Raw genomic sequence first — 15,325 nt, 5'->3', positions numbered from 1 at the left:
TTCAACAAATGGCGGATTTGGGAAATTCAATTGTGAGTTGTGACCATTTGAATATAATATTTTATAAATGTGATATGAATTAACTTTCTATAATTAATTTACTGTAATATTTTAAATGGTCAGTCTTTGTGAAAGAGGTAAAGCTAATTAAAATGTCTCGCTCGGTGCGCGCAGAAACTAGGAATCGTGTAAAAGATGATATCAAAAGAGTCATGCAAGCAGTTGAAAAAGTTCGCCATTGGTAAGTTATATTTTTTTAATCATCAATAATTTATATACTTACTTACATTATTGTTATGTATTAAACAATAATATTAATGACGTAAAATATGCTTTAGGGAGAAGAAGTGGGTGACTATCGGGGAGACAACGATGAAAATATACAAATGGGTGCCAATATCCACGAATGAACAGAAGAAAAAGCATGCTGCGAAACGGGAAAATAAGGAGAACACTTTGACGCCGAAAAAGATGCACGATTCGTCGAATTCCAACTTCGGCATGGCTGAAGACTCGAACACATGTGAGTGAATTTATAAAACAATTTGCATAAGATAAATTATAGCATAGTGGTTAAGACTTCCGCCTCCTATTCAGGTTCCTAGGCACGCACCTCTGACTTTTTGGAGTAATGTCCGTCTTTAAGTAATTAAATGGTGAAGAAAAACATCACGAAACCTGCATGGCTTAAGAGTTCTCCATGTTGTTCTCAAAGGTGTGTGAAGTCTGCCAATCCACACTTGGTCAGCATGGTGGTTAATGGCTTAAATCCTTCTCATTTTGTGAGAAGACCCAAGATTCAGTGTCTGCGATGGGTTGATCATGATAATGATGATGAAGAAAAATTATTATAAGTAGCTTTAAGTTTCAATTACCCAGTGTGCATGTGTATTATGAGGCCTAACAATTCTTAAAGCTGTGATGTGTCCCAGATTCTAATCCAGTTCAGGCACATCTAACTGCAATGTTTCCATATTAGAACTAGCTGTCTGTTTTTAACATAACAAAATTCTTTTTTGTCCTCCAATCACATAGAAATGGAGCAATGGATCAATGAGATTTAATCCATGGTTATAGTCAAAGATTTGGACAGTGACATAGGCTATTTTTCATCCTGGAAAATCAACAAGTTCCCATTGGACCTCGCACCCGAAGATGCAGTGTTGGAAGACCACTAGGTGGACGGACAACATCAGACGAGCAGCAGGGAGCTGCTGGATTCAGGCGGCGCAAGACCGTGGCATGTGGAAGTCCCTAGGACCTATGTTCAGCAGTGGATGTCTATCGGTTGATGATGATTATTAAAATCCAAATGTTTGTTTAATCTATTCTTAAACTCGTTAACAGAACTTGACATAACCACATCCTTAGGCAATTTATTCCATATGTGAACAACAAATCATATGACATGATGAATATGTTTCATTATGATTTTCAGGTTTCTCCACAGTGAGTGACTCGCAAGGCCCCACGGACTTCACATCAACACACATGAACTTCTCAGAGGACTCCAACTCACAGAGCAGTGGTACCACCACACCCGCAAAGAGATTAAAAACTGATTGAGACCAATAAGCTGCCTCTTTGGTTTTTGTATCATATTTTAAGGTGGCTTCTCATGGCATGCGATAGTACAAGCACAGAATCTTCTCTATATAAAAATGAATCGCTCAATGTGTTGCTGATCACAAATCTAGAGAACAGCTGAACCGATTTCGCTAATTCTTTTTTATAATATTCCTTGGAATTACGAGGATGGTTCTTACGGAGAGAAAAATTAAAAAAATTGCCTGCAAAAGAATCGACTGTTAGGCGGTACGAAGTTCGCCGGGGCAGCTAGTCCTATATATAAAATACAAAAATGCTTCTACCATTGTCTGTTATAGACGTGGAATCATCCAACCGATGTACCCGAACCAGTTTCATTACAAAGGTAATAATGCGAAGATATTATAGACTGTTTATAAATACTGTCTTTATCATGTAAACCGCGTCTTTGCATGTGAATGAGGTATGGTAGCGTAACGGTTACGACTTCAGTCTTTTTTTGGGGGGGGTCCAGAGTTTGATCTCAGGCATGCATTTCTAACTTTTCGAAGTTATGCCTAAAGCAAAATATCGCTTGCGAATGTGAGAGAAAACCTGCATACCTGAGAGTTTTCCATGATATTCTCTAAATAGTCTGCCAATCTGCACTTTGGCAGCGTGGTGCATTATGGCTTAAACTCTTATTCTGAAAGGAGACCCTTGCTCAGTAGTGGACCGGCGACGGCAGCGGTTGAGAGAACGTTATATTTTCGTATCATGTATGGTGATTAAGTATTTATGTAAAAACTTTGCAGTCTGAATAATACTTTTTTTTTTGATTTATAGACTAGCGCTTGGCTGCAATCAGACTTGGTGGCAAGTGATGATGCAGCCTAAGATGGAGCGCGCTTGCCTAGAAGATGCCTATTCACTCTTGACTTGAATGTACCCATATTATACTGGCGCACTTCATATTATGTCTAGTCTAGTCTAGTATAGTCTGGTGAAGTCAGTCGGCAAATTGAGAGAATATTTTTGTAGTGTGACTAGATGTTGGAGGGAGTACTGTTTATGCAATCACATCCCATGAGAACCTATCATTACAGACTTTATGACGTGGACTTGTTTTCAAGTTTGAGTTAAAAACAATTTATTGCAGTGAAAGTGAAGTGAAGTCATAAGTGTAAAGTTAATTATTTAGTTGCATGTGCTAATACAATGAGATTGACGTTATGTACAAGTCCCGCAAATTGCTAATATTTGCACTAGACTGAAGTTTCGAGCTGATGGTATTTTTTTTAAATTAATTTAGAAAAGTTTATTTCAGCTGACGTCAAAATGACGTCATTTCGATGTGAGACATGGTCCCGGCGCAATAGCAATTTGCGGGACTTATATTAGGTGTATCGCATAACTGAGTAGGGTCCTGCGGTAGAGGAGCAGTGCGGGATGGCTCACTACATTTATTCAGCTCAATTCGCACTTCGCTGAACGATTTTGGTTACACTGGTACAGTTAGTTCCGCTTCTATCAGCCGCGTACAGCATCATACCGCCGCCGTGTACAGCGCTATTCCGCCGCGTACAGCGCTATTCCGCCGCGTGCAGCGCTTTTCCGCCGCGTGCAGCGCTTTTCCGCCGCGTGCAGCGCTATTCCGCCGCTTACAGCGATGTTCCGTCGCGTACAGTGATGTTCAAATCAAATCAAATAATAATATATTCAAAATCCTACTAATATTATAAATGTGAGAGTGTGGATGTTTGTTACTCAATCGCGCAAAAACGGCTGAACGGATTGGGATGAAATTTGGAATGGGATTAACACATAGGCTACTTTTTATCCCGGAAAATCAAAGAGTTCCCACGGGATTTTTAAGAACCTAAATACACGCGTACGAAGTCGTGGGCATCAGCTAGTAGGTAATAATAAATTACACTTTTTGATGACGGCTGTTGGATTTGTAATCTATAGTGGTGATAATTTTTACGCGAACTTAAAACTAAAGCTACGAGGGTTCCAAACGCGCCCAGGTCTGAGAAGAGCCCACAACAAACTTAGCCGGGCATGTTTTTTTATTATTACCACGATTCCACCCTTTTAGACCACCATTTTATTAGAACTAACATAAAGCTGTTAAGCAACTCATTCCCAAACTTATCCTTTAAAGAAATCTTTACATCGCGTTCCACCGCTTACAGCGATGTTCCACCACATTCAGCGAGCGCTGTGCAAGTTGCAACTTCCACGTCGAGGACAGTCCGCGTACAGCGCTGAATGGGGCGAAACAGCGCTGAACGCAGCGGAACAGCGCTGAACACTGACGTTAGAATGCGCATGATAAAAACACACTTGTCCTAATTTTATGCCTGTTTGCCGCGAAAGCTAAATAGACGCGTAAAGCTGAACGAGCTCCATACAAAACTACAGTGCGACAAGCCTCTCTTGGCACTTGAATGACATTGACAGGGGGGCGCTGTTGGAGAACAAAGGCTTAGAATATTCAAACAAGAACAAAGGGTACACTTGACGGCAACGTTAGTTCCGATTTTCGCCACGTGACCGGCACTGTAGTGTTTTCTATGGACAAAAGCGGAATTGAGCTGAATAAGTGTAGGTCCCTAAAGCGTTATGCCTTTAGTTTTTTTTAAAGAAGCTCCATAAATGAGATGATTTAATTATAATAGTATTGTAATGTGTAATTTTAAGGGTTCGAAGTTTGAACGTCAGATGGTGTGCAGTCAGGGTAAGCACAAATCTTATCAATTTTTAGGGTTTCAGAGTCAACAAGGAACCCGTATAGTTTCGCCATGCCCGTCTGTCCTTTTGTCCGCGGCTAAGCTTAGACACTTTTACGTTGAAATCCATAGAGCGTGCTTATACTTTGCTCAGACTTAAGGCACTGTCAAAACGAGACAGCGCTATATCGCTTACATAAATCTGTCTCTTTTTAACTAAGACTGTAGTCTGAGCAAAGTCAAAGTATGCTCTATAGATACCTAATAATCGCGCTTACAAAGTGGTAAAATAAAATCTTAAAAAAAAATTTTTTTTAGGGTATCTACCCTCACCATACGTAAAGTGGGAACGAAACATTTTTCTTGTCTATCTCATGGTGTGGGGCGCCGTTAGATAGGTATTTCAAAAATGTTGCCGGTGTGTGAAAGCTATTTTTTGACTCAGGGATCCCTTTGCGAAATATTAAGCTTTAAAGTGCCAATTTTGAGGGACTGCGTACGCCCTCAAGGGTTCCTTGTTTCACTAAGGAACCATAAAACACCGCATTTATGTTAATAATGTTTTAGTGGTCTCATAAATCTTAATCGAAAGGCCTCTGTAAAAAATTTACTATTTTTAAAGTACAATCTAATATTATTAATGAAGTGAAATATTATAACTTATTATTGAAAATAAATGTCATTAAATTAACTCTTTTTTTTATTTGCCCTATAAAAGCTAATCGCTGAATCGATTTTGATTATATTTTTTCATTAAAAATATCAGAACTATTCTGTGCAGACAGTAGGTACCTAGAATATGTCCTTGGTCTTAGACTGAGATCTATAGAGCGCACTTTGACTTTGCTCAGACTTAAGATTGAATTAAAACGAGACTTTTTCGGGTTCTGTACCTCAAAAGGAAAAACGGAATATAAACGGAAGGAAAAGGATAGGATCACTTTGTTGTCTGTCTGTCAAGAAACCTATGGGGTACTTCCCGTTGACCTAGAATCATGAAGTTTGGCAGGTAGGTAGATCTTATAGCTGACATTTGGGGCTGACATTTCAAACTCTGAATTTAGGGTTAGATCACAAAAAAAAATTGTGGTCATGAACTAATAATTAGTATTTTCAATTTTCTAAGTAAGATAACTATATCAAGTGGGGTATCATATGAAAGGTCTTCACCTGTGCATTCTAAAACAGATTTTTATTTATTTTTATGTATCATAGTTTTTGAATTATCCTGCAAAATGTCGGAAAAATACGACTGTAGTACGGAACCCTCATTGCGCGAGCCTGACTCGCACTTGGCCGGTTTTTTTATGTGAAAGATAACTCTGTCTCGTTTTAACTCTGTCTTAAGTCTAAGCTAAGTCAGACTGCGCTCTATTGATGATAGATCTCACCCTCAGTCTGGCCAACGGAAATAGAGATTGGAAAAGCGCGGCAAATTCAAAGATCAGTATGCCCAAAATAAATTAGTTTATCATACCTGGAATAACAGCTGTTTTTATGAACAGAATTCATTTCTGTTCTATCAAAACAATGAAGGAATTCTAAAGTATCAAATATGTTTATTCCAGGTCTGTTATACTAATTTTGCAGCTACCATACTGATTTTTTTAGGGTACCGTACCAAAATGGACCAGCTGTGTCACAGTCGATTACTTCAATAACTATTAAAGCTATCGACATGATAGTTGTATAAATATAATAGTGATTCTTACTTCAGTACCCGTAGTACAAGATTTTACGTCTCACCAAACCAAACCAAATTCGAGAGTCGAAATACTTCCGCGTTACAGTAAACTGGATCTTAAATGCCTTGTTTTAAAGCTCAAGTTTGTCTACACTTCTACAGCCAGCGCTCCAAGCGGAAACATTGCGAAATTAAAATCAGTGGCATTGAATATTTGACTTCAATTCAAGGCTGTTTAGGTCCATTTTACTGTAACGCGGAAGTATTTCGACTCTCGAATTTGGTTTGGTTTGGTGAGACGTAAAATCTTGTACTACGGGTACTGTAATACGGTAACCTCTGTGCGCGAGTCTGACTCGCACTTAGCCGGTTTTTTTATGAATATGCCTCGCTTTCCAGTCTACTTTCGTTTGCCAGACCTCTCAATGGATTTGCTTATACTGAATAAGAGATATAGATAAAAAATAAAACGAATATTTAATTATTTGTTATGTAAATTATTTCGTTAATTTTCACAAAAAAAAATTAGACACTGGCCAGGTATAAATCTAGCTGGAATAGAATAAAATATGAGTTCTACAGCTACATTTTGTCCCAAACCTTTGTTTACAACCCAACAAAAACTAAACTAAACATGGGAGGTATTATAAAATAAATAGGTGGGTACTTAAATATTATGTTACTAGCGGATGCCCGCGACTTCGTCTGCGTGGAATTAGGTTTTTAAAAATCCCGTGGGAACTCTGATTTTCCGGGATAAAAAGTAGCCTATGTCACTATCCAGGTCTTTATCTATACCCATGCAAAAATCACGTCAATCCGTTGCACCGTTGCGACGTGATTGAAGGATAAACCAACAAACAAACACACTTTCGCATTTATAATAAGGGTACTGATTTATTAAGAAGCCGCAGTCTTCATAGAAGGATAGGCCAAGTCGGTGTCGTGAAGATTTTCGGTAAACCAATTTTTTGCTTGTTCTATCATCTCGGAGTCGAAATAATCGCGCCAGCCGCCCATTTTGCCTGCAATTCAAAAGAACACCGTGTTGAAAGAAGAATCCTAAGAGCCAACGCACACCTAAACGACTCGACACAAAGTAGTAAAATATTGAAATACTAGAGGATACCCGCGACTTCGTCCGCGTGGATTTAGGTTTTTTTTTATTTTTTTTTTTTTATTCAGTTACAAGTTAGCCCTTGACTGCAATCTCACCAGTTGTTCAAAATCCTGTGGGAACTTTTTATTTTCCGGGACAAAAAGTAAGTCCTTCCCCGGGATGCAAGCTATCTCTGAGCCGTGAAAAGCTAGCAGACAGACACACACTTTCGCATTTATAATATTAGTATGGATGAGATTTATATTGTGCCACCTACGTACCTACGTATATATGTTACGGGTAAGGTTGGAAGTTGGAATAAACTTAGGTTTACCCGGGTTTACTTAGTATTTACCCAAGTTCTTGGGCGTAATGTCCAAATAATAATGAAAGATAAGTTTTAATTCGGAGTTTACCCACTCATTTACTAACTCACCTAGGTGTATCCAATGCTTACTGGGTAATGTTAGTTTAATTAATTAGAGACCCCCCAATATAGTGAGTGGTCTCTTCCGTCCGCCCGGTCGACGGAGCCCTGCGCATCGCGGGGTTCCTTTTTCTGGGTGGTTTAAAAGAAATAACCACGAAGGGGATGGCGGGCCCATTCGTGGTTATTTCTTTTCCCTTCTAACCTAACATATCCGAGTCGGAGTGCCCTAAGTCCTGAGCTCGCTTCGCTCGCTCTTGATAGTGGAAGCGGGGGGAGGAAAGAGTACCCCACTATGCCATAGAGCCATGCATTTCTTCCAACCCCAAAAGGACATAATAGCTCTAAGAGCTCATGCAAAACCTTGTACACCGCCTACGGCCTGATTGCCACGCGTTGGCTCCATCCAACCAGGCTTACCTTTTCTAATAAAGGAGTATTGGCCATTAATGAAGTTGATCTTGCTGAGCAGCGAGTGGTTGACCGCCTTGTTGTGCTTGAACTTGGCGAAGCTGAGGTGGTCGCAGAGCCGCTCGACCTGCTGCGGCGTGCACTCGGCAGCTCCCAAGAAACTGTTCAGCCTTTGTATCGTAAAGGGGAGATTCTGAAAACGAAAGTATGTTTCCATCAAACCACCAGTCACAACCACGCACTTTCATCTAATAACTTCCCCCTTTCGGCCTCTTATAATTATTATTGTGATAGTAATGTTTTCTCTCTGAAGAATGGATTTCATTACAGAGGACTGTTATCAGGACTTTACTTAGCAATTTCCAAGAGAACTGTAGTGGAAATTGCTGGATAGTTTCATACTGATGACGAGGTTCTTTATAGTGTAAATGGGCTAAATAAATAATATATACCTAGTTACTAAATAAATAATAAAATAAATGAAGTTTTTTTTAGGTAGGTAGGTACTACTTAGGTACCTACTCTGTATCATGTAAATACCAAGTACCTATAGGCCGCGATAGGTTGAGATGTCAATGCCATTTCGACCTGTCGTGTACTATAGGCACTACCTGAGTACTAAACTATACAGTCGGTGTCGCACTATATGAGGGTTACTTTTTTACCATTTCGGTACGAAACCCTATTAATACCTACGTCATTCAACCTTCAAATTCCGCAACCTGTTTCTAAACGAGTTGGTTCAGGTTTTAAGTCATTTTCATTTAATTATGCATTTATTAAGAAAATGAGGATGACGAACCTACCTAACTCCTGCCAAGGTCGATATGGTCGGGAGCGTGATATGTGATTGTGTAGAGCCAATGTTCGTTCAAAAAACGTTTTAGTGCCAAATAAAACAAACTAAGATAAATAAGAAATTGTTCACTTCAAAAACAAAGTAGGTAATATAGGTAATAATAAAATATTTCAAAATCAAAACCATTTATTTCATTTAGGAAATCTAGTGTCTCATCATAAGCTACTAGCGTATGACGTATGTGTACTACTCAGTCTACCACTGCACCCGTTCGGAAAGAAGATTCTACTTAGAATCTTCTATATTATTCTTTCTTACTAACTAATTAATTTTAACCACATCTTACTTTCAGTCTCCGCTTCGCACATTTAAACACTATAAGAAACTCCGGCACTAACAGCCTCCCTCGTAAAACTCCTAAAGCATACTATTACCTCGTATAGCTCCTCGTAGAATATAAACATCATGTTCGGATGATTCCTCAGATTCCATGCTTCTTTGACGTGCTCGAATAATGGGCAATAGTAATCTGAAATTATTATTAATATTTTTAATAGACTAAACAGCTTTCGCTGTTTCTTTCGTCTTCAGCTTTCGTTTATATCAGAAGTGCTTCAAGTTTTCCAAATGTTTGTCGAATCTATTCTTGAACTGGTTAACAGAACTTGACAATATAACCACATCCTTAGGCAATTTATTCCATATGTGAACAACTGTATTGGTCAGAAAGTGTTTTCATGGATTTGACGATGGCAATTGATATTGTAAAGAAATAAAAGAAATATTGTAAATGTTAAGAAAATTGCTTTTACTTCCCTAAACACTATACCATGTAGGTACGATACGACCTTTTTGGATCTTTTTTTCTGTCTGTTAGGTAGATAGGTACACGTAATAGTATTATGGTATACCGGTATTCAACTCCTAAAATATACCTAGGTATACCACGTAATGTCCGCAATGAAAAAAGGCATTTAACTAGATAGAGCCTCAATAGCTCTGAAGTCCGAAAGTTCGGACGGTTCAAACCCCATCCGTTGCACTGTTGTCGTATCTACTAGCACAAGGCTTAGTTGGAAGGGAAAGGGGAATATTAGTCATGATAAACGTGGCGTATATTCTTTAAAAAACAACGTAATAAGAGCAGTAAGCTCCAAAAATCAGTTGGATAAGAAGATTCTCTGATACTTACGTTGGTCTTTAATAAAGTAGTTCCAAAACTCTTTGAAGCTATCCGGAGCTCCGTGAATCCTGTGCATTTTGCACAGATGGTACACGGATACCACCACATCCCTGGGATCTCTTGCCACGTACACCACTTTAGCCTTGTCTATCAAAGTGGGTGGTAGGAGGGACAGCGGTAAATGACTCTTGATGAAACGTGGTGAGGGCATGTTGTTCACTTTTTCGTCTCCGGCCATGTTGGAGAGTTTGACATAATGCATTTTCTCTTCATCACCTTTGTTCTCTTCGTACATTTGTCTCGTCAGTTCTGGGTGAATTAACATTGAAAAGCTGAAATTAAAATCCATAATAGGTATTTTATATGTAAAAAGAAATAGGTACCTAAAAAGAGCCTTTCAATAAATTGATTTATTATTATGTCTTAGGTACTTAGGTAGTCACTTCAAAGTTTATTCTAAGTGCTCGTAAGTTACTGAGAACACTGAATTCTCCCAGATAGATAACTAAATAGGTACCTAGTTACTACGTTAGTACTATTATAAATATTCTGTGCCTATACCTAGATAGTATAAGAGATAGGTAGCTTTTAGGGGAAAGTATAAGTAGACTAAAAACCAAACACTAATAGGCAGTTTGTTAAATGGGTTACCTACCTACGTGCAACTCCTCAGCCACTATGGGGCGCTTAAAGACTTTAATATGGGACTTTAGTGTCTAAAGTGCCCTTAAGTTAGGTAGGTACTTGATGTTTCCATCGTTGTTTTATTTTATTTGTACCAAAAACTTTTTAGTTTAGAATACCTAGGTTATCACATCATGCTATTATATATTCTGTGATACAGGTAGATATTATATTTTATATAAACGACCCGCCCCGGCTTCGCACAGGTATCTTATTACAATTTTCGTAAGAATCTCTTAATTAAAAAAAAAATATAGCCTATGTCACCCACTCGGAAATAATGTAGCTTTATACTGGTGAAGGAATTTTCAAAATCGGTTAAGTAGTTCAAGATTACTTCCTACAAACTCACAAACTTTACCTCTTTGTAATATTAGTATACCTAGATAAGCAAAGAAATAAATATCTTATAAAGCTGACATACACACCTAAATGTAAAAGCCTGTTAATAAAAGATTTAAAAAAGCAAAAAAAAATACCTTATAAACACGGTAGGTAAATACAATTTACAAAACACATAGACTTTTATATTTGGCTCAGATAAAAATATCACTAAAGCAACGCTGTAAAAGATGATAATGATAATGAAAATCGTCACAGATTAAGGTCAAAGAACGATAATAATAATCTAACCTTGAAGAAGAATAAAGAAACCGGCCAAGTGCGAGTCGGACTCGCGCACTAAGGGTTCCGTACCATTATCTATGAAAATTGGGAAAAAATCACTTTTGTTGTATGGGTGCCCCCCTTAAATATTTATTTTATTCTGTTTTTTGTATCTGTTGTTATAGCGGCAACAGAAAATTTCAACTGTCTTACTATCACGGTGCATGAGATACAGCTGGTGACAAACTGACAGACGGACGGATAGCGGAGTCATAGTAACATAGAGTAGTAGGGTTCCGTTTTACCCTTGGGTACGGAACCCTAAAATGCAGGAATTTATGGAGGTAGTTAAATACTTAGTAATTGTTACTTACTCCAAAAATGGAAATCTTATATTGAGTGGAATTTCCGAAGCCTTTTCAAAATCGCAATTGTTTTTCAGGAGCCATATCAACTCTTGTGCCCACGTCGTGCCTGTCAAATAATTAGCTATTGTACCTATCATGTAAAAAAAGTAATTTTGTAAACATAAGTAGATACTTATATCCCTTTCTATTTTAGATAGGTCTCAATTTATTTGTTCCTGAATCACGATTATCCAGAAAATATAGAGAAAATTTACCGAGCAAGCTTTGACGAAAATTCTCTATAAGGCCCGCAAATTGCTAATGCGCTTGGCCGCCATTTTAGTGACGTCAGCATTAGACTGCGAGCTGATGGTATAAGTATTTTTATTTCGGCTGACGTCAAAATGACGTCATTTCGATGTTAAAGAGACATGGTTCCAGCGCAATAGTAATTTGCGGGACTTATACAAAGTTTGAAGCTTGGGTAAAAGACAAGAGAGTGCCAATTTATTAAATACCTACCTAAACAAGCTTAATTTCTAAATTAGGTAACATAAGTACTTAATAAGAACTTATACCTACTATCTATGATTTCTCTTACGACAGTAAACAGCATGATTTTACAAGTAGGTAAACAATTCACTTCGTTAAATTTAGCTTTTGTTTAAAAGCTCCTCGCGAGAAGCGAAATTGTCGTAACCGGTAGGTAATTAATTTTATTTAAACTGAAAAATGACTTAGTCCTGATTTCTCCAACGTCGAGTGACGTATAACCTACTAGGAATAAATAATGGCAGTTTTTGTATTGAAATTATTGAAAATTGAAAACCTGCCAAAATTTCATAGGATAAGACTTATTTTAAGTACGTAGGTGAAATCGGCCCTTAATGTCCTAAATTACTTACTCTTTAAGAATAGTAATAAAATCTGTGTATGTACATACCCTACATGTGCAGTTCGTACAACCGATAGACGTTGGGGTCCCAAGGTGCTGGAATGGCGACCTCGCACCGGAAGACGCAGCGTTGGAAGACCCCCCACTAGGTGGACGGACGACATCAAACCAGTCGCAGGCAGTCGCTGGATCCAGGCGGCGCAAGACCGTGGCGTGTGGAAGTCCCTACAAGAGACCTATGTCCAGCAGTGGACGTCTATTGGTTGATGATGATGATGATGATGTACATACCCGACCTTGGGAAGGTGTTAACGAAGACATCCCCCGGTCGAATCGGCAGATTGTAAAAGCTGGCAGCACATTCCTTGTACTTGTGGGGAAAGAAGTAACCCTTGGGTCCAACCCGGACAAATCCAGTCAGCTCGCCTGGGGAAGTTAATGGACTAAGAGCCAACGCGTGCAAGACCTTTGTTATTTTATAAAAACCGACTTCTAAAACCACAACAAAGTAAAAACTGGCCAAGTGCGAATCAGACTCGCGCACTGAAGGTTCCTTAGTACTTACAATCGTATTTTATCGAGATTTTGCACGATAAATCAAAAACTACTTACTAGATCTCGTTCAAACCAATTTTCGGTGGAAGTTTGCATGGTAATGTTATAATGTACGTACATCATATAGTTTTTTTAGTTTTATCACTCTCTCATTTTAGAAGTTACAGGACACACATTTTACCACTTTGGAAGTGTCTCTCGCGCAAACTATTCAGTTTAGAAAAAAATGATATTAAAAACCTCAATATCATTTTTGAAGACCTATCCATAGATACCCCCCACATATGGGTTTGATGAAAAAAAAATTTGAGTTTCAGTTCTAAGTATGGGAAACCCCAAAATTTATTGTTTTTTTTTCTATTTTTGTGTAAAAATCTTAATAAGGTTCACAAAATACAACTACTTACCAAGTTTCAACAGTATAGCTCTTATAGTTTCGGAAAAAAGTGGCTGTGACAAACACAGACAGACAGACATGACGAATCTATAAGGGTTCCATTTTTTGCCATTCGGCTACGGAACCCTAAAAACCGACTTCTAAAACCACAACAAAGTAAAAAATGACATTTCTACACGTGTATGTGTAATAGGTATAATAATGTTGAAGTCGGGCGAGCTTCACGCTTTGACTTCTAGTTGCTTTTATTATGCTCGCCCGACTTCATATATTATATAGGTAGGTACCTACACGTGTAGAAACAAAAGTTATTTTTTACTTTGTTGTGGTTTTGGAAGTGGAAGTGGACGAAATTTGATATAGACATAATTTGTTTTTCTATCAATCACATTTACTTACTTAATATTTTAAAAAACCGGCCAAGTGCGAGTCAGGCTCGCGCAATGAGGGTTCCATACTACAGTCGTATTTTTTCGACATTCTGCACGATAATTCAAAAACTATGATGCATAAAAATAAATAAAAATCTGTTTAGAATGTACAGGTGAAGACCTTTCATATGATACCCCACTTGATATAGTCACTCACTTGGAAAGTTGAAAATACTAATTAGTAGTTCATGACCACAATTTAATTTTTTTTGTGTGATCTAACCCTAAATTCGTGGTTTTCAGATTTTTCCCCAAATGTCAGCTATAAGATCTACCTACCTGCCAAATTTCATGATTCTAGGTCAACGGGAAGTACCCTGTAGGTTTCTTGACAGACAGACGGACAGACAGACAGACAGACAACAAAGTGATTCTATAAGGGTTCCGTTTTTCCTTTTGAGGTACGGAACCCTAACAAAACAAGTACCTAAGTAAGTAGGTACTTCATAAAATAATTTTTTTTTTTAGTTACAACTTGCAGCATACGAATAAATGAAGAAGAAGAATTTTACCTGTGTAAGGTACCATGAGTTCAGCCGCGAGATCTGGCTCCACATCCTGAATCTCGTAAGGAAACTCCTCAGGATCCCGTTGTTTGACCATCGTTCAGTTCAATGACGACTGATGCACCTGAACACTCTCTAAGCAAAGCCTTTCGCCCACAACCAAACACTTATATACGGCTATCAGTTTCGTGATACCTGTTATCTATACCTACTTATATTTAAGACAATGAACTGTAAAAGTCTCGGCCTCAAAACCTTGACTGATCAAGAAGATTCGTATTTATTATGACTCTGTGCTCTAAACGTTGATTGCTTTATACCTGTTGAGAAACCAAGGACAAACGAGCTTATAATTTATAATAAGTACCTACCAACTTGCTAGCTGACACCCGCAACTTAGTCTGCGTGGATTAAAGTTTTTGAAAACTTTCGTAGTGGGACCTCTCTGATTTTGCGTGAAAAAAGTAGCCTATGTCACTCGCCAGGGCTTTAAATATACTCACGAAAAAAACACATCGATCTGTTGCTGGTCCGTTGCAGCGTAATTGAAGGACAAACCAATAAACCAACGATCAATCTACTAGAGTCAGACCATCGGGTCCAAAATAATATTAAGATGATGCTCGCGATTGCATCCGCGTGGATTAAGTATAATTGTATGTACCGTATCTAGTTTAAAAAAATCTTAAATTTTCTGGGATAAAATTTGGTAATCTGGGGTAATTTCTGGGGTAAAAATAAATTGGTTTAAAAAATTTCTGGAACAAAAATTAGCCTAAGTAGGTACCTACTTATATTTTATATCCGTGTGCAGGATGCAAATGAAGCTATCTACTCTGTACCTTTAATCAAAATCGATCAAACGGATGGGCCGTAAAAAGCTAGCAGGCGGACAGACACTTTGGCATTTATAATATTTAAAGTTTGGGTGTATTGATTTTATTATTACAGTGATGATAATTATCATATTTTGTCTGATATGTTTAGTAGATATGAAATACCATTTAAGTATAATTCGCAGAGCAGCGCGCTGTGAGAC

General features: G+C 38.0%; 2 protein-coding genes across 3 annotated transcripts; one reads left to right on the top strand and one right to left on the bottom strand.

Moving 5' to 3' along the window:
* On the top strand, positions 1-4,953 carry BCL7-like (chromatin remodeling complex subunit BCL7B-like protein). The gene is made up of 3 exons (XM_034984127.2): positions 1-241; positions 339-523; positions 1,439-4,953. The coding sequence occupies exons 1-3, from the start codon at positions 153-155 to the stop codon at positions 1,564-1,566; spliced, it is 402 nt and encodes a 133-aa protein (XP_034840018.1). The 5' UTR covers positions 1-152; the 3' UTR covers positions 1,567-4,953.
* Positions 4,954-6,599: 1,646 nt separating this feature from the next.
* On the bottom strand, positions 6,600-14,431 carry LOC117996106 (sulfotransferase 1 family member D1-like). 2 transcript variants are annotated; one of them, XM_069509681.1, is made up of 7 exons: positions 14,293-14,413; positions 12,694-12,823; positions 11,530-11,629; positions 9,875-10,197; positions 9,117-9,211; positions 7,893-8,076; positions 6,600-6,971 (listed from the first exon to the last, which is right to left on the bottom strand). In XM_069509681.1, the coding sequence occupies exons 2-7, from the start codon at positions 12,716-12,718 to the stop codon at positions 6,847-6,849; spliced, it is 852 nt and encodes a 283-aa protein (XP_069365782.1). In that variant the 5' UTR covers positions 12,719-12,823; positions 14,293-14,413; the 3' UTR covers positions 6,600-6,846. The 2 variants fall into 2 exon arrangements, with proteins under 2 accessions (XP_069365782.1, XP_069365781.1); XM_069509680.1 differs by having other exon boundaries at positions 6,602-6,971; positions 12,689-12,823; positions 14,293-14,431.
* Positions 14,432-15,325: the final 894 nt, after the last annotated feature.

Source organism: Maniola hyperantus, chromosome 3 (assembly GCF_902806685.2).
Source record: "Maniola hyperantus chromosome 3, iAphHyp1.2, whole genome shotgun sequence".
Lineage (NCBI taxonomy): Eukaryota > Metazoa > Arthropoda > Insecta > Lepidoptera > Nymphalidae > Maniola > Maniola hyperantus.
Note: the sequence above shows the minus strand (reverse complement) of the source record. Positions and strands in the feature narration are given on the sequence as shown.